This window comes from Giraffa tippelskirchi, chromosome 11 (assembly GCF_054371585.1).
Source record: "Giraffa tippelskirchi isolate mGirTip1 chromosome 11, T2T-mGirTip1v1.2.pri, whole genome shotgun sequence".
In the NCBI taxonomy this organism is placed as follows: domain Eukaryota; kingdom Metazoa; phylum Chordata; class Mammalia; order Artiodactyla; family Giraffidae; genus Giraffa; species Giraffa tippelskirchi.
The window spans coordinates 27292198-27314040 of NC_137285.1; the positions used below are offsets into that span (position 1 = coordinate 27292198).

At 45.8% G+C, this 21843-nt stretch overlaps 1 protein-coding gene across 4 annotated transcripts in view; it reads right to left on the minus strand.

Moving 5' to 3' along the window:
• Nucleotides 1–21843, minus strand: part of POLE (DNA polymerase epsilon, catalytic subunit) — a 59198-nt gene that overhangs the window by 20384 nt on the left and 16971 nt on the right. For all 4 annotated transcript variants that reach the window (XM_081544407.1, XM_081544406.1, XM_081544408.1 and 1 more), the window contains exons 17-32: nucleotides 20681–20809; nucleotides 20503–20605; nucleotides 20275–20421; nucleotides 19770–19915; nucleotides 16513–16661; nucleotides 15270–15362; nucleotides 14880–15024; nucleotides 11744–11901; nucleotides 11199–11394; nucleotides 10358–10572; nucleotides 8505–8607; nucleotides 7983–8063; nucleotides 7764–7886; nucleotides 1827–2039; nucleotides 1351–1560; nucleotides 951–1094 (exon numbers count right to left, since the gene is read on the minus strand). In XM_081544407.1, coding sequence (XP_081400533.1) covers nucleotides 951–1094; nucleotides 1351–1560; nucleotides 1827–2039; nucleotides 7764–7886; nucleotides 7983–8063; nucleotides 8505–8607; nucleotides 10358–10572; nucleotides 11199–11394; nucleotides 11744–11901; nucleotides 14880–15024; nucleotides 15270–15362; nucleotides 16513–16661; nucleotides 19770–19915; nucleotides 20275–20421; nucleotides 20503–20605; nucleotides 20681–20809 — 2355 coding nt within the window. The remainder of the gene's footprint in view (nucleotides 1–950; nucleotides 1095–1350; nucleotides 1561–1826; nucleotides 2040–7763; nucleotides 7887–7982; nucleotides 8064–8504; nucleotides 8608–10357; nucleotides 10573–11198; nucleotides 11395–11743; nucleotides 11902–14879; nucleotides 15025–15269; nucleotides 15363–16512; nucleotides 16662–19769; nucleotides 19916–20274; nucleotides 20422–20502; nucleotides 20606–20680; nucleotides 20810–21843) is intronic.

Consider the following 21843-nt stretch of genomic DNA (forward strand, 5'->3'; position numbering starts at 1 on the left):
ACACACATCTAAGAAAGCTACAGAATCCCAGATCATCTGTTCTCTGTTGCCCACTCCTTCCCTGTCCTCTTCCAGGACCCACATTCTGCTGAATCTTCTGGTCGGAACTGGATTTCACCTTTTCCAGAAGCATCCTCTGTCTAGCTGCCAGTTACAAACACTCGAGTCTCATCTCCTCAATTAGATGTCACCCTGTTCATCGAATTTTAGTACCAACCAAGAAATGTGCTCATTTGCTCAGTAAATGATCCCTAGGCAGAGCTAACTGGGAGCTCGGATAGAGACACCAGGCAAGAACCTCTGAGGACGCCCAAGCTGAGAGGAGGACCACCTGCTGTAGGATTCCACATATGTGAAATATCCACGACAGGCTAACCTAGAGGCAGAACTTGGACCAGTGCTTACTGAGGGCTGGGAGAGGGGAAAGGCTGCTAAGGGGCTGGGGTTTCCTTGTGGGGTGATGAAAATGTTCTCAGATTGACAGTGGAGATGGCTGCATAACTCTGTGACTACACTAAAAGCCACGGAGTCGTATACTTTGAGTGAACTGTATGGCATATGAATTATACCCCAATAAAGCTGTTCACATCAGAAGAACCTATGGAGACAAGGCCTGCAGCCTCTGACAAATGTCCACCCAGTCCTTTCCCTGCTACATGGACAACAGATGCAAGAGATGGTCTACCAGGACAATGACACCCGCAGCTTCCTCACTGAGCACTCGCTCAGTGCTCCACAGCATCACTTCAATTAATTTTTGCAGCATCCCAAGAAGGTTCTCAGGAGAGACAGAGGCACCAGAACACCTTGCTGAAGGTCACAAAGCTCACATGGTCTTTGTATCTGCAAAGCCTGAATCTGTATGTGGCCTCTGCCATAGTGGAGGCAACCTCAGAGGCTGAGCAGGCAGCTGACCTCAGTGACCAGAATCACCAATGGCCCCCCCGTACCTTCCGATAGGAAGGGCCCTCCTCCGCTTTGGCCACCCGCTGGTTCACGTAGAACACCCGGGGAATGTTCAGCTTGATGCAGTACAGGTCACTGCCGATGACAGCCCATACCCTGAACAAGCCAGCCTGGCTGGTCTCACTGATCTGAAAAGGAAACACAGATCGTATAGCACTCCATGTCTCACCCTGTCACAGAAAGCACTCAATATCTGTGCACAGGCCATCTCCCAGGTGGCCTCCAGCACCAGCTCCCTTACAGAGGCACACAGGTAAAACCCTGTCCCTTCTGCCCCATTCCAGACCAGGTCCCCATGATTGTGAGCTGGTCAAATACCCCTTCCCATCAGCGGTGCTCCTGCCCTCAGAGGTGTCCTGCGCTCCCTCTGATCACTGTCTTTACCTGCACAATCTGCCATGGAAGGTCCAGAATGCTGCGAGCCGTTCTTCGAAAGAAGCCCCCCAGTCCTGTGGAGGGCCCCTCTCGGATGGCCCCAAGCCTCGGTGTGCCCTCTGCCCCCTCCAGATGCCGCCTCTTCTTGTGAGCAAGGCGCTGTTGAGCCTGCAGCCGCCACTTCTTCTTGTGGAACTGGAGCCAGACCAGCCACTCTTCCTGGGACAGGTCAAGAGAAGGAGACAGGAAACAGAGCTGAGCACGCAGTAAAACAGAAATATCCTTCCAGAGCAACTGAACCTCGCAGCTCCCAAGCTCTGTAAGATCTGGGCACATCACACCAACTTCCTCAGGGCTCAAGCGCCATTTCTAGGCCCCGACTACTCGGCAGACCCCACAGGGAGATGGCTTGCACAGGTCAGGCCTGACCAGCATCCCTGCTCCCCTCTCCCACCAGCCACTCCAGACTCCCTGAGAATTCTTGCCTGGGTGGTTCCGAGAGCTGGAGGCTGCCCCAAAACCTCTTGCCAGGGCATCGTCAGCTCCAGGTCCCGTGACCCCTCTTGCCTCTCACAGTGGATACGCTTTCTCTTGGTAGCAACGGGCACTGCCGAGTGGAGTGGCTTCGTGAGGCCAAAGTCCTCCATGTCGGGGGTGCCAAGGCTCTGGGTACCTTCTGAAGCTTGTGCCATGCCCACCTGCAAAGATCCAAAGGAGCCTTAAAATAGCTCTCTCGATAAATCTCCCTTCTAGAGAGAGAAGGGTTCACCATAGGTGAACCCCTAAATAAGGTAAAATACTTGTACACATTCATTTACAGACTAACCTATTCTTTTAATATTTTAAAAAATCCATTTATTTTGCTATGCCGGGTCTTAGTTGTGGCATGTGGGATCTTTTTAGTTGCAGCATGTGGGATCTAATTCCTGACCAGGGATGAAATCCGGGCCCCCTGCATTGGGAGCACAGAGTCTTAGCCACTGGACCACCAGGGAAGTCCCAGACTAATCTATTTTTAAACTTTTAACAGTGAAAACGTCAGAAAGAAAAGGTCACTCAGGTACCACCATTACGAAGTGAATGTTATATTTTTCTGTGTTTGCTCCAGTACCCTCTCCTTTTTATAAGAAATATTGTAAAACACAGGTAAAGGACCCCTCTTTCTCAATCCCAGCCCCCAAGTGTCTATCACTCCCCGCACATTTTGTACTTTTACTCCGAATCTATAAACCCATAACTGTTCCTTTAAGCTGAAGTTTTATATGAATAGAGGCACATGGTACACAAGTGTGACTTCCTTTCTTTACTCAATGATACATTTTTGAGATTGACCCCTGTTGATACATGTGGACACTGTCCATTCATTCTAACTGTAGAATACTCTATTATGCATATAAACCAGCTGACCTATCCAAGACATTCTAAAATAAGAATGGTTCATTTCCACTCTTTCAGAACCAGAAACTGGGTTCAACAACCATCCTTTCACGTGCTGCCTGAAGACCTTGTGCTCACACTCCCACCAGAAATACAGACAAGCTCCTATTTCCCCACATGCGTTAACATAAGTGTTAACACTCATTTTTTTTTGCTGTGATGTGGTATCTAAATATCTGATTTTGCATTTACCTAATCGACAGTGGGGTTGACCCTGGGGTAGACAGTCTTCTAAAATGACTCCAATGACCCTAACTCCAGGTGTTCATGCCCTGTATGACTCTCTCCTGAGTGTGGGCTGGACCCAGTGACTGACCCGCCTCTAACGAAGAAATTACAACAAAAGTGATAGGATGCCATTCTGAGACTAGATTATAAACTACAGTGACCTCTGCACTGCAGGCACCCTCTCTGGCTGGTATCCAGGGCCTGCTCTGGAGTCAGCCACCAGGCTGTGAGCTGTCCTGTGGAGAAGTCCATGGAGCCAGGAATGAGGATGGCTCGACCAGAGTGAGCTTGGGAGCACATCCCTCCTCACCTGCTGGGGAGGCCTTCATAAGGGAGCACGGCCCTGGCTGACACCTGACTGCAGTCTGCGGGAGACCCTGGGCCAGGGGACCTGGATAATTGTGCCCAGATTCCAGACCCACAGGGCTCAAAAAGTGCAAGATAATAAACCCACGATATTTAAGCTGCCAGGTTCTGGGATCACTTGCTACACAGTAAATAGAAAAATGACATACATGTTTATGGAGCATTTCTAACTTTGTACTTTTCAAATATCTTCTTTGAATTGTGACTTTTCTCTTTGTTTTATGGTGACTTCTGTACAGAGAAGGCAATGGCACCCCACTCCAGTACTCTTGCCTGGAAAATCCCATGGACGGAGGAGCCTGGTAGGCTGCAGTCCATGGGGTCGCTACGAGTTGGACACGACTGAGCGACTTCACTTTCACTTTTCACTTTTGTGCACTGGAGAAGGAAATGGCAACCCACTCCGGTGTTCTTGCCGGGAGAATCCCAGGGACAGCAGAGACTGGTGGGCTGCCGTCTATGGGGTCGCACAGAGTCGGGCACGACTGAAGCGACTTAGCAGCAGCAGCAGCTGTGCTAGAAAAAAGTTTGTTTTTTAATTACAAAAGTAACAAAAGTATACTAATGAACACCCATGTTCTTATAAAGCAAATTCAATAAATACCAACATTTTGCCTTTCTTGTTTCAGACTACAGAAAATTTACTTTTTAATTAATTGAATTTATTGGTCTTTCCTTTTGCGATGTGTGTTTTTTAGGTATGACTTAAGAAGCTCTTTCTACCCCAGCATCATAAAGATAGCCTCCTGTGTTTTTTCCCCAGAGTTCTCTTTTTTCAACTTATACCTTTATTTGGAATTTGTTTTCATACTCAGTGTGAGATAGCTACTTTCTTCTTAAAATATGAAAAAACATTTCCCCCAGCATCATTTATTGAATAAGCCCTCTATTCTCCTTAATAGTGTATAACACTACCTCTGTGATAGACCAAGCTCCCATGTGCACTGGGGTCAGTTTCTAGGGTCCCTATTATTAGTTTCACTCTTACATGGTCTTGCCTTAATAAGTGAGTTTTGTTACACACTAAGACAAACTTCCCCTTTTCAACCTTCAAAATTGTTTTCGTTTTTCTTATCCTTGTTCTTCACATGAATTTTAGGATTGTCAAGTTCCATCAAAAAACTTTTTGCAGATATTTTAACCGAAATTACACTGAATTTTACAAATTACCTTGGGGAAAATTACCCCAAGGATTCTAATATTGAATCTTTTCATCCATGAACATGGTATATTTCCTTATTTATTTAGGTGAATTTCTCTACTCTTCAATAAAGTTGTATAATTTTTTTCCATAAAAGTTTTACATACATTTTGTAATTATGATTTATTCCTTGGTATATTATTTGCCATCATTATAAACAGTATCTTTCAAACAATACTTTCTAAGGAATTCCCTAGTGGTCCAGTATTGGAGAAGGCAATGGCAACCCACTCCAGTACTCTTGCCTGGCAAATCCCATGGATGGAGGAGCCTTGTAGGCTACAGTCCATGGGGTCGCTGAGTCAGACACGACTGAGCGACTTCACTTTCACTTTTCACTTTCATGCGTTGGAGAAGGAAATGGCAACCCACTCCACTGTTCTTGCCTGGAGAATCCCGCGGATGGGGGAGCCTGGTGGGCTGCCGTCTATGGGGTCGCACAGAGTCGGACACGACTGAAGTGACTTAGCAGCAGTGGTCCAGTGGTTAAAACTCCGTGCTTCCACTGCAGGGGGTACAGTTTCAATACTTGGTTGGGAAACAAAGATCCTGCATGCCACGCAGCCAAAGTTTAAAAAAATTAATCAATTTTTAAAAATTCCTAATTGTCTCTAATATAAAAGAAAGCTATAGGTTTTTATATATGAGCTTTGTATCTAATGACCTTGTTGAAATGTCTTGGTTAAAACAATTTTTGGGTTTCCTTACGTTTTCTGTGTTAACAGTTATATTACCTACAAATGATATTTTATATCTTTCTATCCTTAAAATTTAACTTCTTTTTCTTGTTGAATTATGCCAGCCAGGACTTCCAAACAATTTTGAATAGAAGTGGTGGTAACAGGCATCCATTTCCTCTTCCTCACTTCAATGATTCTAATGTTGTGCCACTAAATATGATGTGTGCTATTGAGTTTCAACAGATGGACTTTATCAGAGAAATATATCATTTTTTCTGATTTTGACTGTTCAAAGTTTTATCATGAATGGACATTAAAGTTTATCAAATGTTCTTTCTTGCCTCTATTGAAAATGATGCCATAAGTCTTCTCTTCATGATGAATAGATTTTTCCTAAAATGAACTTAATTAACAGATTTCTGAAGTTAACACCTGCCATTCCTTGCATAAATCATACTTGGATGCAATGTTACTGTCTTTACACAGTGCAAATTTAGTTTGTTACTATTTTTGCACCTATTGTTCTAACTGCCAATGGCCTTCCTTTTCCTGGCTTGTTAGTTTGTTACCAAGGTAACAAAAGTTATCAAGATTACCAAATGAGCTAAGGACCCTCTTTTTTTAATTCTCTGAAATCATTTGTTTAAAAAGTTTGGTAGGGGGGCTTCCCTGGTGGCTCAGTGGTAAAGCATCTGCCTGTCAATGCAGGGGACACAGGTTTGATTCCTGGTCTGGGAGGATCCCACATGCTCTGGAGCAGGAGCCCCAAATACTGAGCCCATGTACCTAGAGGCCATGCTCCGCAACTAAAGAAGCCACTGCAATGAGAGGCCTGCACACCGCAATGAAGAGTAGCCCCCCGCCACTTGTCACAACTAGAGAAAGCCCACACAGCAACAAAGACCCAGCACTACCAAAATTTTTTTTTTAAAGTTTGATAAAATCCCTCTGAGAACCATTTGGGCCCAGTGTTTGTTTCTTTTTAATGCTTGAAGTTCTATTCAGTTTTTCTATTGTTTCTTAGGCTAATTTGAATAATTCTTCTAGGATACTGTCCATTCCATCTGTTTTCCAGTTGTTTAGGAAAGATAATTCTGTCTTTATTTTTTTTAGACTTATAATCTCTGCATTGATAATCTGTTTTCCTTAACACAAAACCTGAAATATCTATCTTGACAAAGATTTATCTATTTCATAAGTCTTTTCAAAGATAAAGGTTTTGGCTTTATTGTTTCATTCATTGCTGCTCTTGCCTTTAAAACTTCTTTCTACTTTCTTGGTTTCTACTGTTTCTGAATTTTTTGGTTGGAAGTTACTTAATTTTCTATTGGTTTTTCTTTTCTACGTATTTAAATAGATTATGTGCTATTTATAGTCTTCTTTAGCTGCAAACTACAAATTTTAATAGTATTTTCATTCAGTATTTCTACTTTCCATTGTGACTTCTTTGATCCATGAGTTATTTATCAATATATTTCTTTATAGTTTCCAAACAACATGGTCTGTACATTATAAATTATTTGGAATCTGTTACAATTTGCTTTGCAGCATACAGTTTTATTTTAGGTATTCTTAAAAAGAATGTGTATTCTTTAATTACTGAGTGCAAAGCTCTATTTGTTAGCTAAATCTAGTTGGCAATCATGTTATTCTAACCTTACATATTTTTACTAGTTTTTGGTCTGCTTGATCTATCAATTGAGAGATGTGTTAAAATCCTAAATTGATTAGATGTCAATTTTTTCTAATAGGTAAGTAAATTTTTACAGTATTTAATCTGAAGGTAAACTATTAGAATTACTAAATATTTCTAGTGAAATCTGACTTTTAGTAGCATTTAATACCATTGTTATCATTACTAATACTTTTTAACTTTAATTTTTTTTTTGGTCTTGCATTAATATAGCTATATCAGCTTTGTTTTGGTTAATATTTACTTGATATATATGTTTTTGCATCCTTCTAATTTTTTTGAGCTCTTTTAGGTATAACTCATAAATAAGATAGTTAGATTTTAAAATTCAATCTGAGGATCTAGTTTTTAGCAGGTGTATTTGTATACTGCTCTGGTTTAAAGCTCAGTTTCCATTTTTAGCACCTGAGAATTTTCTTCTTGCTCTTCTGATTTTAGCTATGCTTTTCATTACACTGATCTTTAGTATTTTTTGGTGTTTCTAACAGCTTTTTTTATAGTTTAGAAACTAAAGTCTCAAGGTGCAGTGATGCATTCCAAGTTACTGAGTCTAATTATTTAGTACATCATATATTTAGTTTTTCATCCTAAACTGATGCTTTACAAAGCTTCCTATCACAAAAGAAGAACACTGAGAAGAACTAAAGGGTTAAGTATCAAGATACATATTTTTAGAAAGAAAAAAACATTCTAGGTGCTTGAATGGAAGCATCCAAAATGTTGGGCAGCAGTATGGAGACTGGTGCCTGTGAGCCCACAGGACCCAGCCCAGCCCCGACTGTCACAGCCTCTGCTGTCCTGGGCCAGGCCCCTTTACCTGTCTCTTGCCCTCAGGGACGAAGAGCTCACTGATCTTCTTCTGCTTATAGACGTCATTCTTCTCTAGCAGTTTTTTGTGCAGCCAGTCAGGGTGTTTGACACGTGGTACTGGGTTCTTCACCTACATGAAGGCGATACTGATCACCTGTCTGACTCTGTTAGTTTAACCAGGTCCAGGTTTTACTCTGGGTTCCATTTCTGCTGGTCTCAGCCTCACCTGCTGCAGGGCCGCAGGGATCGTGATAATCTTCTGTATAGCACTCCCCAGCCGCTCAATGTAGTAGTCCCAATCCAGAATCTGAGCGTGCAGGAAACCAGCAATGGGGTGCATGAGAGAAAAGCAGCAGAGCAGCAGCACACCATGCCAAGCACTGTGCTGAATGAATGCTTCATGTGTCTTATTTAATCCTCTTAGAAATTCTATGCTGAAAGGCCCCATTTCACAGAGGAGGAAATGAAAGTAGAGAGCATAAATGATCCTCCAAGGATCAGAGCAAGTAAGGGAGCCAGCACTAGAACCCTGTGCCAGACACAAGAGAACAGTTAAAAAGGCCTCCCCAGCACCTAGCTTTTCCAGGTTTTCCCTCAAGTGTAATTATTTCTTCATTCATTACATAATAGAAAGGAGGAAAGCAAGAGTGAAGTCCCCAGACAAAAACATGACCCAACTCTGGGATTCTCTGCCCTGTCTAGTTTTCCTCCTCTATTTCTAAGAGTAGAAAAAAAAATCAGCACTCACTGTCCGAATATCAAAGTCCTGAAGGGAAGAACTCTTCAGCCATTTCCGGAGAAAGTGCTTCCTCACTGTGGGCTCTGCCTGGAAAATGGCCAGTGGAATGGCCCTGGTTGAGAAGAGATACAAAACTCACAAATGTGAAAATCTCCTGTGGTTTACGTGGAAATAAGTATTATGACCTACTTTGTAACCTATGTTTTTAGTTCATGCAGTTATTTTGTATAAACTATACCTGTATCTGATGTTTATCATACTTAATAAATATTAATACTTCATATTAAAATGTCATGGTTTCTTGCACAACCCCTCACTATTGGCCATTTGGTGTAAGTTTGACCACTGTTATCAGAGCTGTTTACAGATGTTTTTACATAAATTATATATTAATGTGCATGTATATAATTAAACATTTAAAATGTCATTCATCGGGTAAAATATGGACAGAGCCCACCTGCTTGCCTGAAAATGAAACCAGTTTTCACATTACTAGCAAAGCAACACGGCAACTGTCACTACGCCTCTTTCTCTCACTGGAAGAAGCATTTGTTATTTTGAAATATCATGAAGAAACTTAGAAAGAACAGATACCTGTACACCCACCACCTAATTCTATCAAACTGGCCATGCCATTTTTATGTCATGGATGAAAAAATAAAGATGACGATGAAGTCCCCTGTGTAGCTCTCTCTGTCGACCCTCCTAATATAGAAGTAAATACAACGTTATCTTGCTACTGCTAAGTCGCGTCAGTCGTGTCCAACTCTGTGCAACACCATAGACGGCAGCCCACCAGGCTCCCCCGTCCCTGGGATTCTCCAGGCAAGAATACTGGAGTGGGTTGCCACTTCCTTCTCCAGGGCATGAAAGTGAAAAGTGAAAATGGAGTCATTCAGTCGTGTCCGACTCAGTGACCCCATGGACTGCAGCCCGCCAGGCTCCTCCGTCCATGGGATTTTCCAGGCAAGAGTACCGGAGTGGGGTGCCATTGCCTTCTCCAGTGTTTATGCTACAAAGCTCATTTTGTGGGTTACCTCTTGACAGCTAGGTAACAATGCAAGTTTCCACCCTATTCAGCTAAAAGGAGGAAGAACGGTCATTCCATGCAGGACGTAAGGCAGAAGGTCAATGTTTCCAGGTGAGGCAGTTCTATAAATTACCAAAACACCGGGGCCTCACCCTAAACCGTCAGGAAACCACAAACCCGACAGTATTTATCTCACTAGATGAGGCAGATATAAACACAGGGGAACCAAAAGAGGCAGTCTTTGTTATCTTGGTGCTTATCAATCCCCCACATGCTTTTATAGTACTCCTGTTGTACTTCTCCTGTGTGTAAACTTAAATAGAAGTACATTCTGCCTTCATGCATCACCCTGCTTTTCTTGCTGTCAGTGTGGTAGCATGTAGCTGTGGTTCAATAATCCCAAGTCAAGAAGTGCAGCATCAGTCTGCTTGGGAGTGTGAGTGACCCGGAGCTCTGCCCTAAACCTGAACTGGATCTTGTGTTACGGTTCATTGTAGCAGACCCTCCAAGACACTCCCACTGCCCTATGCTTGACTGAGAGGGTACTCTCAGTCTGGCCACCCAAGAACCCAGATTCTCTGGGCTCCAAGTGGACAAGCTCACTACACCCTCTCAGGATTCCCACCAGGGTCCTAGCAGCCTTCCAGGCATCTGCTCTGCAGGAAGTCCAAGGCCTGGTTCCTCCCTCTTCTGAGTCCTGACTACCCTTGCCCTGTTTAAGGAAGCTCATCTCTCTAAGGAGAAACAGAGGCTCTACAGAAGATGCAGGTTTTCAGTGTGAGAGCATCCAAGACCCTTAAGGAATTCCTTCCTACAAGTTGGAAACCCTTACCTCTCTGTGACTGGAGACCCCTCAGGCTTCCGGGAGATGATGTAGCGGCAGCTCAGCCCTGCATCCTTCACCATCTGATCTCCCAGGAACTCTGCCAGGCGCTTGGCCGTGCTGATGGATGTCGACTTCTGTTCCCCATAATCTTCCAGCTTCCGAGACATGGAACGGTTCTCAGAGATCAGCTCAAACAGTTCGGAATCAGGCATGTTAGCTGCCTGGAGGGAGAGGCAATGGGCAAAAATATCACGCAGAGGAAGGGAGCACCAGCTTAAGCTCACCCAAGACTTTCTCCATGTGAAACTGTGTTTATCTAGCCTGATGAGCTGAAGGCAGTGGTGTAACAGGGCTGTCTCATACCACTGCACAGCAACACACCACACACAAAACCTTAACTTTTATTAAACTGTGCGGGAAAATATCAAGAAACATTTATTGAGCTTTTAGTACCAAGACTGCAGAATAATATGAAAGACAGAGTTGACTTTTCTCCTAAAAGGAAGAGAAAGACAGGGAAAGGAGAAGCCAGGAAAGAGAAAAGAGGAGAGACATGCGCAGGCTGGACAGCAGATGGACCAACCAAGGAACCAGCCGCTTTCTTCAACAAAGAGGAGTCCAAGGGGCCTGTCTGAGGTTGAACAGCTTACAACTGGCTCATTATCATGCTAATATTTATTTCCTTCACAGAATTCTGTCACTGGACACAAAAGTTAAGGGGGATTCAGGGTAGCCCTGGCACTAAGGAAGTTATGGGATTTCCTTAGAATTAGCCTTAAGTTCATCTGTCACCTTGCTTACCAGGACTCTGACTGCAGGAAACTCAGAGCCAGGTGAGGAGCCTTACCTTGCTGTATAGTACGTCCAGCCAGTAATCAGCCACCTTGGCGACAGAGCCATACACTTCTTCTAGGGTGCTGCCCTTAAGAAAGGCCTCAAACACTGAGGACTGGAAGATTTTAATCAGCTGCAGCTCCCCACGGCGTTTGACCTCAAAGCCCTTGAGCTCAGCCAGGGAACCATCCTCATTGAACACGGCATACCTAGAAACATAGGCAAAGAGAGCAGAGGAGAGAGCCTAGGATGCTAGCTGCTTCTCATCACCCCTCTGTCTTTTTCCTTCCCTTTCTCATCCTCCCTTCTAATATCCATCAAGTACCAGATATCTCTCTACCCTGATCTCCAAAATGAAAATGACTTAGGGCCTGCAATCTGTAGAACCAGAATATAACAGGTGGAGAACAGAGTTTGTGAGGGTCAAGAAAAGCTTTCCCAATTGAATCAGCAAGGTCAAGAAACCAGAACCGAGGTCTGTTCCCATTGTGGGTCCTGGTCTATTTACTAGAGGAGTTGTTAGACCTTTCCCAACCATAAAGACTGTGGGATTCCTACCTCTTCTTCAGTTTCTTGCCTTCTTCCTTGGAGGCTGGAAGGATCATGGCAAGGTAGGGCCCATCAACCTCGAAAAAGATGCTGTTCTCTGAGCGAGTGACGTAGGTGAGTGAAGAAGGCTCAGCCAGCTCCTGGTACTGATCGTTGGTGAAGCCTTCCTGCCAATCAAGAGTGAAGAGGGGGTCAGCCTCACTCATCATCACCTAAACCTGGAGACGACCAGCTGCCTCCAAGGGTTGGATGGATCAGCAAGCTGGGGCTCTTCCATACAACAGACACCACTTGGCAAGAGAAAGGGATCAAGTTCTGACATATGTCCAACGTGGATGAACCAAAGTGCTTCCTGCTTGGTCTACCAAGGCTATACAGCATGTTTCAATTCACAGGACATGCTGGAAAAGGCAAAATTATCGCACAAAAGAACACACGAGGGAACCAGGGCTGGGCATAATGAGAAGGGCTGACAACAAAGGGGCAGCACCCAGGAACCTTTGGGGTGGTAGGTTGTTTGTGATGGTGGACACATGCCTCTATGTCTGGGTCAAAACCCATAGAAGTGCTCCCCGTAAAGCATGAATTTTGGACTTCCCTGATGGTACAGTGGATAAGAATCTGCCTGTCAATGCAGACACAGGTTCGATCCCTGGTCCTGAAAGATTCCACCTGCTGAGCGGGAACTAAGCCTGTGTGCCACAACTACTGAGCCCACGTGCTGCAACTACTGAAGCCCAGGAACCCTAGAGCTCGTGCTCCACAACAAAAGAAGCCATTGCAATGAGAAGCCCATGCCCAGCAACAAAGACCCAAAAGTAAATAAATAAATAAAAACAACAACAACAACCAAGAGTGAATTTTACCAGAAGCAAATTCAACAACATTCAACCAGGATCTAGGGTGACCCCAAGAAAGCCTGCAGATTGGAACAAATGAACTCAACTGCACTATTATGGCTTGAAGAACCCTGCCAGAGGGTTGGCTTAAGTAACTTTGGCAAATCTCATATGGTGTGGGTGGTATAAGATTAAAGACTGAACACTGTACTGCAGCTGGTGGGCTTACTGCTCAGACACACGGCTCTGAACCTCTTTACACAAATACTAGGGTTAAATAAATAAATACACACACTGGGAAAATCGGAGATAGGACAACAGAGTCACTAATAAGGAAAGGAGAATAGACTGGAGCCGGATATATCAATATGCTCATGTTATATCTATTTAAATATGTATGCAGATAAACAGAGAAATAAATATAGACACACGTGTGTGGGGTTATTACACACACACACACAACTTCCTAGCCAATCTGCTGTAAGCAGCAGAGACACCCCATCTTGGTTTCTACCACCACTTCCTAATAAAAGGAACTTGGCCTCCTTGGAGAAATGGCTGATTCCAAGGTGGGACAGGGGAAATATAAGATGAGGCTGGAGTGTCTTGTAGTCCCAAGAAGTAAAGCACTCCCCAAAAACCCAAATCCAAACCACAGAACAGGGTGTGTCTCAAGGATGCAGGGGGCTAATGTGAAGGAGCCCCTAGTGGCCAAAGCGGAATAAGTTGAGCAACAAAATACACCAGGATGAACTGGGTTGTTACTCTGCACAGCAAACATCCACACATCCACACTGACCTAACAAATGACTCAATAAAGTGATAAGTGAGGGACTAAGTAGGAGAGAGGGGCTTCCCAGGAGGTAAGAGGAAGTGGTATAGTGGTAAAGAATCCGCCTACCAAGCAGGAGACTTAGGTTCGATCCCTGGGTCAGGAAGATCCCCTGGAGAAAGGAACGGCAACCCGCTCCATTATTCTTGTTTGGAGAATTCCATAGACAAAGAAGCCTGGAGGACTACCGTACGTGGGGTCACAAAAGAGCTGGACACGACTGAGTGACTAAACAACAAAAGTAGGAGAGAAGTGTGACAACTCTTCCTTACAAAAGTTTTCAATTAATAATGTACAAAGAACGAGGGAAATACGGATTCGCCGTGGGCATACTGATGCCCACTGTAACAGGACACTGCCAGCGCTAAAACCAGAGGGCGAAGGATCAGAGTGAAAAAGCACATCTGCAGAGTCTCAGTGTAGAGAAGAGTATCTCCTCCACAGTCTTTACTAATGACCAGGGTGGCTTTGCTTTATGGCTGGGGTCTACCACTCCTCCTGGGAGTGTGGACTCATGGACTTGTTCTTATAATGTGATAGTTGGGAAGCCAGCAGGAGTGCTGATCCTGACTCAGTGCCCTGAAAGAATGCCAACACGAAGCACATATCTCTGGTTTTTTCCTCCAAAAAACCCAAATAACCTCAGTCTAGTAACGAAGAACAAGGGACAAATTCAAACGGAGGGTCAGTCTGCAAAGCACCTGACCAGTATTCACCAAAGTGTCTGGATCATAATAGACTGGAGAGACCAAGAGGGCTGCCAGGTAGGAGGGGCTAAGGAGACAGGTTGGCCAAATGTAGGGCGTGGTCCTGGAAAAGCTGGGAAATGCAAACAAAGCTGTAGTTGAGTTACATTTACAGTGTGGTGCTGGTGTGACTTCTCAGTTCTGACAATTACACTGCGGTTTATAAAAGATAAAGAGAAGCAGGCAGAACTTCCCCGGTGGCCCAGTGGTTAGGAATCTGCCTTGCAATGCAGGGGACATGGGTTAGATCCCTGGTTTGGAAAGAGCCCATGTGCCACGGACTAGCTAAGCCCGTGTGCCACAAACTACTGAGCCTGCCAGCTAAAAAGCCCATGCCACACAACAAAAGACCCCAGAAGATGCAATGGAGATCCCATGTGCCACAACTAAGACCCATCACAGCCAAATAAAAAAATAAAGAGAAGCAGGCTAAAGGATATACAGGAATTTTTGTTCTATTTTTCCAATTTTGCTGTAAGTCTGGTTATTATGCTAAATAGGAACAGAGACACAGGTAACTTTTGAACACAACATCTCTGGACAAGATGTTCAGGCTAGAGAAAGATAATCTGAAAGTCAGAGACATTCAGAAATGGGAACACCCATTCAGAAAGGGGAGGGCCTCAGTGTAAGGGCCAACACTGTCCCCTTTCCCACACTCCTATCAGAGAGGTGGCATGAGGAACCCCAGTCCAGACAATAGGTCCTTGCTAGAGATGCAGGCTCACCTTGACCATGATGTTTAACATAGCCCCAGGGTAAGAGATGGTCACCTTGGGCTTTTTCACATTGGTGGTCTTGATGACAAAGTTTTCGGGGAAGCTGTTGGGCAGGACACACCATATTCCATCTGTGTCCAGCTCTAAAGGCCTCCTTCAGAGAAACAGAGAAATGAGACCACATGAATGGTGGGCATGGATGTCTCAGAGCAAGAACCCCGTGTCAATGCCCGACAGTGGACGAGGTTCCTCCTGGCTGGGAACCCACAAAATGAAACACCTGCCATCTCCAGCTCTGTCGTCACCAGCTTGTTCCTCCTCAGCCCCTGCGTCCAGCCTGCTCACCTCAGGCCGTGCCCCCCCAAGTCCCAGCAGCGGGTGACCAAGGGCAGCACTCACCCGATCTGCTCGATCAGCTCCCGCGCCTGGGTGATGATGTTGGCCCCCGTGAAGCAGACGATGCCAGCCATCTCCATGGAGTACCAGCGGGCCCTGGGGGGGGGACAGCCACAGCCAAAGGCTGGGAGGGGCACCCTCGAGAAGGATGTTAGAGGAGTTGGGGTTGGGAGGAGGGGACATCTGAAGCAGGGAAGGAGAACTAAGGTAGGATTTAACTCTGTGCTGAGGATACTCCTCTGTTCCTACTTCAAAGCAGTGCTCAGCTCAGGAAAGTTCTGAAAGGATGCAGCATGCTGCCACAGCAACAGCTCACGACCTCAGCTCAGCAAGACTCTCCAAGGCAGTGGCTGAGAGAGCCCCCTCGAGTTCCCTCCCACTCTCCCAGGCACCATCTCATGCCTTCTCTGCTCTCCCAAACCCCACACTCATCCTCTGGCTTCTCAGGCAAAACACCAGCCCACCTGGCTCAGCACTCACATCAGGTCTCACAGGTGTCAAGTGACCTGAGGCCAGGCCCTCCTGCCCCAGGGAACTCTGCTCAGGTGCTAGCCCTGCTCTCAGCCCCTCCCTCTCTGCCATTAAAAAGGAACAACAAATAAACAAAGCCACTTTCCCTCAAACCAGTCCCTGGCCCCACCACCACCTTGCTCCTCCAGGGCCACCATGTTGACCCTCCTGGGTTCCACTCACAACAGCTAGGCCTCACCTTAAATGACCTGCTCTGCTGAGGCCCCACCCACCTGGCTGGTGGTTCACTGGACATACTCAGGCCCCACCTTGCCTCATCTTCCTTTGGCACCCTACCCTGGGAACAGACTCCATGTTGGTTTTAAGACCTGCCCCGCCCCCCCCGGCCATTCCTGGCTTTCTTGACTTCTCAGAAGACTTTACACCCCTCACTAGTCATATGCCCTGGAGTAGGAAGTGGCAACCCACTTCAGTATTCTTGCCAGGATAATCCCGTGGACAGAGGAGTCTGGTGGGCTACAGTCCATGGAGTCACAGAGTTGGACATGACTGAGCACGCATGCACTAGTCGTATGCCAGAGACTACCAAACCGCTCTGCAGCCTGGGATGCTCAGAAGAACACGTCCAGGAGTGCTGACGCCCCAGATGCCCAAAACCCTCTGAGTCAGTGTAACCTCAACCCCCACCCAACCCGCCCTGTCCCACACTCCTTGAACGAGGCCCTGACTCTCCCCTCCCACTCGTGCCCACAGGCCCCACCAGGCAAGCGCCTACCCCTTGCGCATGACGTAGCCATAGAAGGAGTTGAGGATGCACTTGTGCGCCAGCTGCAGGGAGTCGTACAGGACCTCCATGTTCTTGCAGCGCTTCACCTCCGCCGCGTCCCCCACCTCCACGGCTGCGGAGAGCTTCTTTTTCCAAACCTGCAACCCACACAAAGACTGATCACCTCCTAGACTCTTCCACCTCACATTCTGTACACAGGCAATGGTCCAAGGTTTTGATATTTTGAAAATTTCAACTCTATAAACTTCAAAAAAAAAAAAAGTACAACAAAGACCACATACCAGAGGGGTCACTGTTGATACTTTTTGCCATATTTCCTTTATTCTATTCTAGAGAGAAACTCTATTGGTACAACCAAAGGCAAGTTGAAACCATCATGACCTGACCCCCCTAAATACTTCAGCAAAAAATTTCCAGGAACAAGGACATTCTATCTAACCTCAACACCACCACTACATCTGAGAAATTTAACATGGATAAATCACCTTGTTCCTTATAGTGTCTGTATGCTTAGTTCTCACATACCCTGAAACACTTTCAATCTAGAACTGCCACATGTAAGACAGATATCCTGAAAGGACTTATGAACACAAATAAACATATCAATATTACATTTTTATTACTTGTGAAACTAAGGACTAGGAGAAAATACTTTGTGATAGCAACAACCCACTTCGACACCTCAGACTTGGGGCAATTTCAACCCCCATAGAATAGAATCCAGAACCTGGCAGCTAACTGGAGAAGCAGATGAAATCTACATCTCAAGACCAGGGACAGAGGTAGGGGCTTCACCCCACCAAAGAGGCCCAGGGGCTCCCAATCCAAGTCCTGTTACTTAATTTACTCTATTAATGCACTTGATGGGCTGAGTTACAGGGTTTCTCAAACAACAGAACTCAGAAACCACTGACAGGCTGAAAGCAAAGTGCACAGTCTTAGAGGCAACATCTGAGAATAACAATTTACTCCTTAGCCAATACTTATGGACCAACAACTGTTTATCAGATACTATACCAACCGCTGGAAGATGGACACAGCTGTGCTAACAAGGGCTGTGTGCTACTGCAAATGGTTGCAAAGGAGACATTCTCGTCACTGTGGTGGTGGTTACACAGGTGTATGCATTTGTCAAAATCTATAGAACTGCCCACCTGAAAGGGTCAGACTTACCCCACATCAATTTTACCTCAATAAAGTAGACACGGTCACCACCAGGGAGGGTGAGAGACAGGGATGTGACTCAGGGGTATCTGAACTCACTTCCTGCCTGAGCAGCATTTCTTTCTGTTTGCTAGGCTAGCTGCTGTCAGTGGCCAAACATTGGACATTCTCCTTCATCTCAGCGCGTTCCACTGTTACTCCCCAACCTGATGTCTTTTCAGTACCTAGAAGAGGGTCTGGCACGGAACAGGTGCTCAACCAACGTGCTGAGTGATACCAAATTTGTATCACACTGGAAGACATCAGATTGTTACTGCTGAGAGGAGTGGGGAAGGGGCATGCAGGACCTCAGTAATGCCCAGTGCCAGTCAGGGCTGGGGTGAGGGGGGAGGCACAACATGGTGACACCCATCTCTCGCATCCACACAAGCTGCACCTCCTGAGATGCTGAGCTTCTAAGAGGCCAATGGACAGCTCAGTTCCCCAGCACGCTGCGGGGCTTGCGTTTGGTAGATTAGCTCCTTCTGCTTCACCATGACAAAGTGAGTCTTAGCTAACAGGAATTGTGGGGTGGGTTTGTGGCACTGCACTGGCAGTTCCATGATGTGAATGGCCGTCCAGAAGTGTCCCAGGACAAGGAGTCAGGCCAGTCTGTGTCTTATTAACTTAGGGGAACAAGAGCTACTTAGGAGGTCCCTAGTAAAAGTGACTGATAAAGAAATGCAGGGAAGGCCACATATATTTCAGCAAATTCCCATCCAACGTAAGAAGAAAAATTTTTTTAAAGGTTTGGAATTTAAAGAACAACAACAACAACAAAAAACCCCCACAAGATATTTATCGAGTGCCTACTGTGTGCCAGGCACTGTGTTAGATTCTAAAAAATAAGATGGACAGTCACAACACTGTCAACACTCATCTGATGAGGAAGATAGATGAACACGTAACTCAACAGTTTAATTAAGATAAACTGAGGCAGTATGACGATTCCTCTAAAGATTAAAAATACAACTACCATATGATTCAGCAAGTCCACTTTTGTGTATATACCCAAAAGAACTAAAAGTAGGACCTCAAAGACATATCTGCACACCCATGTTCACAGCAGAATTATTCAAAATACCTAAAACATGGAAGCAACCCAGCTATCCATTGATGGGTGAATGGATAAATAAAATGTCCATACAATGGAGTATTATTCAGACTTAAAAAGGAAATTCTGATACTTGCTACCATGAATGAACCTTGAGGGTATTAGGCTAAGAGAAATAACCTAATCACAAAAGGACAAATACTGCATGATTCCACTTACATGAGGTTCCCAGACTCATAGTTCACAGAAACCAGAATGGAGGATCACTGTTAAGGGAATGCAGAGCTTCAGTGTTGCAAGATAAAGAGTTCTGGAGACGGATGGTAATGATAATTGCAATGTGAATGTACTTAATGCCACTGATCTGTACACTTAAAAATGTTAAATTTCATGTTGTGCATATTTTACCATAATAAAAATACAAAGTTAACAATGATAATAAAGCCTGATGATGACAGTCTATCAGGGCAGTTCAGGATGTGAAGAATGAGTCTAGCAGTGAAGGAAGGTCTCTCAGAAAAAAGCTCGATATGCTTAAATATAAAACAATTACCTGTTGATATTACAATTGAGGTACTGCTGTGTATTTCCCTAGTCCTACTGGTGAAACATGTCAGTAAACACATTCCCCTCACCCCAGTCAGAGGCTGGAAAACGGCCACACGCGTACAGTACACACGCTCAGTCTCTGCTGCTCCCTCCCTGCTGTGAGCAAACGCAGCTCAGATCCAGGAAAACTTATTTATAAACATGGCCAGCCCAGCCACAGTTTGCTGACCCCTGCTCTAATTATTTTAAAAGCAATCATTCAGAATAGCTTCAAGGCTCCAAGCCCTGAACTCTTCAAAGTTAAAAACAACTGCAAGTTTATTGTCTGAGTGCATGCACTGGGCCCAAAGAGTGGAAGTAACACATCCAGACAGTGCTGAGCAAGGATTTTCACCTTAGAAACTAGATCCTGCTCCAACCTCACAAAGGTCAGGCTCACCTTGTGGAGACCTTTGAACTCGTAGCGCCTGTCCCGAAAGGCACGTACAGTGTCCACATAGAAGGAGTTCTCCCGCTGGCAGATGGTGGTGAGACGCTCTTCCACCTTGGTCACGTGGATTTTCTTGTACGCCTTCCGGCAGTAATCTGAGGCACAGTTGAGAATGGAGGGCACGTGAGACTCCACACAGGGGACAGGCCTCCTGGACACAGCCAAAGAAAGCTAGGCAATGGATGCCAACAAACATGGGTTCTTTTGGTTAACTCAAAGGAGCAGAAAACTCAGAAAGACAAGCTGCTAATGAATCACATCAAAGGGCAGCCTGTATGAACAGACCAAAACACAAAGACTACAGGAAGGAGGGTTTGGGAGCCGGAAACTTGCAGAAGGATAAATGACAAAAGGAAGCCTATAGGACAAACAAGTTCACAGTGGTCTCATCTACTTCAACAACTAGTTCGACTGACCTCAAGGTGTGACACACCAACATGGCCCAACTGCTCACCTGCCAGCCTCCGCTTCTCGTATTTAGCCTGCTCCTCACGGGACAGCTCGTGAAAGGCCCGGGCTGGGCCCTCAGGGGTCAAGGCAGGGAACTTCTCTGACTCCAGTTGGTGCTGGATCCGATGATACTCACTGCGACTGGCTGGCACTAAGAGTGATGGAAGAGAGGATGTGACAGAGACCCGCCCACCCACATCCTGCTGAGCAGCCCCCCAGGACTGACACTCACTGAACTCGCCCCTCCACTGCCAGGCCATCTTCCTCTGGCAGTTCGCTCCAGGCTTGTTGAAGTCGCAGGCTGCGCAGGTGGCCTCGTCCACCATGGCAGAGGGCTGTGAGGGGACAGGAAGAGAGCGATTAGGGTTTAGGTAGAAAGAACTTGATTCTGATATGAGAATGTATCTCACCTGCAGGCGGTTCGTCAAGATGATGTTGGGGTACATGGCCCCCACGTCCAGGTGGTAGATGAGGGGACACTCAATTCGGTTAGGAACATCTTTCAGGGAGGTGAGCTTGGTCTTAATCTGATCACACACCTACAGAGAAAGTGGGACGAAGTGAAGGCTGGTGACCAAGACGGAAACTGGAGACTGTACAGAGTAACAGAGAAAACACCATAGGTCCCAAATGGACGACAGGCAACAGGCACCAGCACAGCAGACCCTGGAGGTACAGGACAGAGCACTGCGGCACGGGCAGCAGCAGTCGCCACTCCAGGAGAACTTTGGGTTTGGGAGAGAAATGTGTACTATGTGGCCTCATACGGCACAGCCCGTCTGCTAGTGAATAGGGGGACCGCTAGATTACCAACAGCCACACTTCCTGGGTGCCCCGAGTGCCCCCACAGTGCAGGCGAGTGACACACCATCAATGTCCCTGCAATTCCTCATCTGACGTATGAGAAGTTTCAAGTTAGTACGGACTCAAGAACAAGCCCTCTGAGACCAAACACCATGCTCTCAACTGTGACACTAGATGGTTTCCAGCATTACTTTATAAACCAATGAATCAGATTCTGTTTCCAGCCAAGGCTTAGCTTAAAAACCCTCCTGACACCAAACACATAGAAATCCTAAATGAAATACGAAAGCTATCCCTGTAAATGTAGATGTGAGCTTCTAAGTTATCCCCAGAGAACAAATGTGAGGAGGAGACTCAACATCAGAGCAGTGAGTTGACTCAGTGATGCCTGGCAGAGGCTGGGCCCTGTGCTGGGATCCCCAAGACCACCCCTCGGTTTGGTGACTCACAGGGTAAAGACACAAGCTCAATGAGCAAAGGGCAAAGGTGCTTGGGGGAAAGTCGAGAGGAGCCCAGGTCCAAGCTGGGAAGAGCTTCCTTCTTCCAGCAACAAGCTGTGATATACATATGAGAAGTGCTGTGGAAAGTACTGTCCCCCAGGGAAGCTCATGGAGACCCAGTGCCCACAGTTCTTACGAGGGGCTGATCAGGCAGGCAACTCTGCCTGCCTGGACCAAAACCCAGACTCCCGGAAGGAAAGGGGGCACTTAGCACAAACCACACTGCTTGCACAAACAACCTGAGCACATGTGAGTGAGACATTCTTATT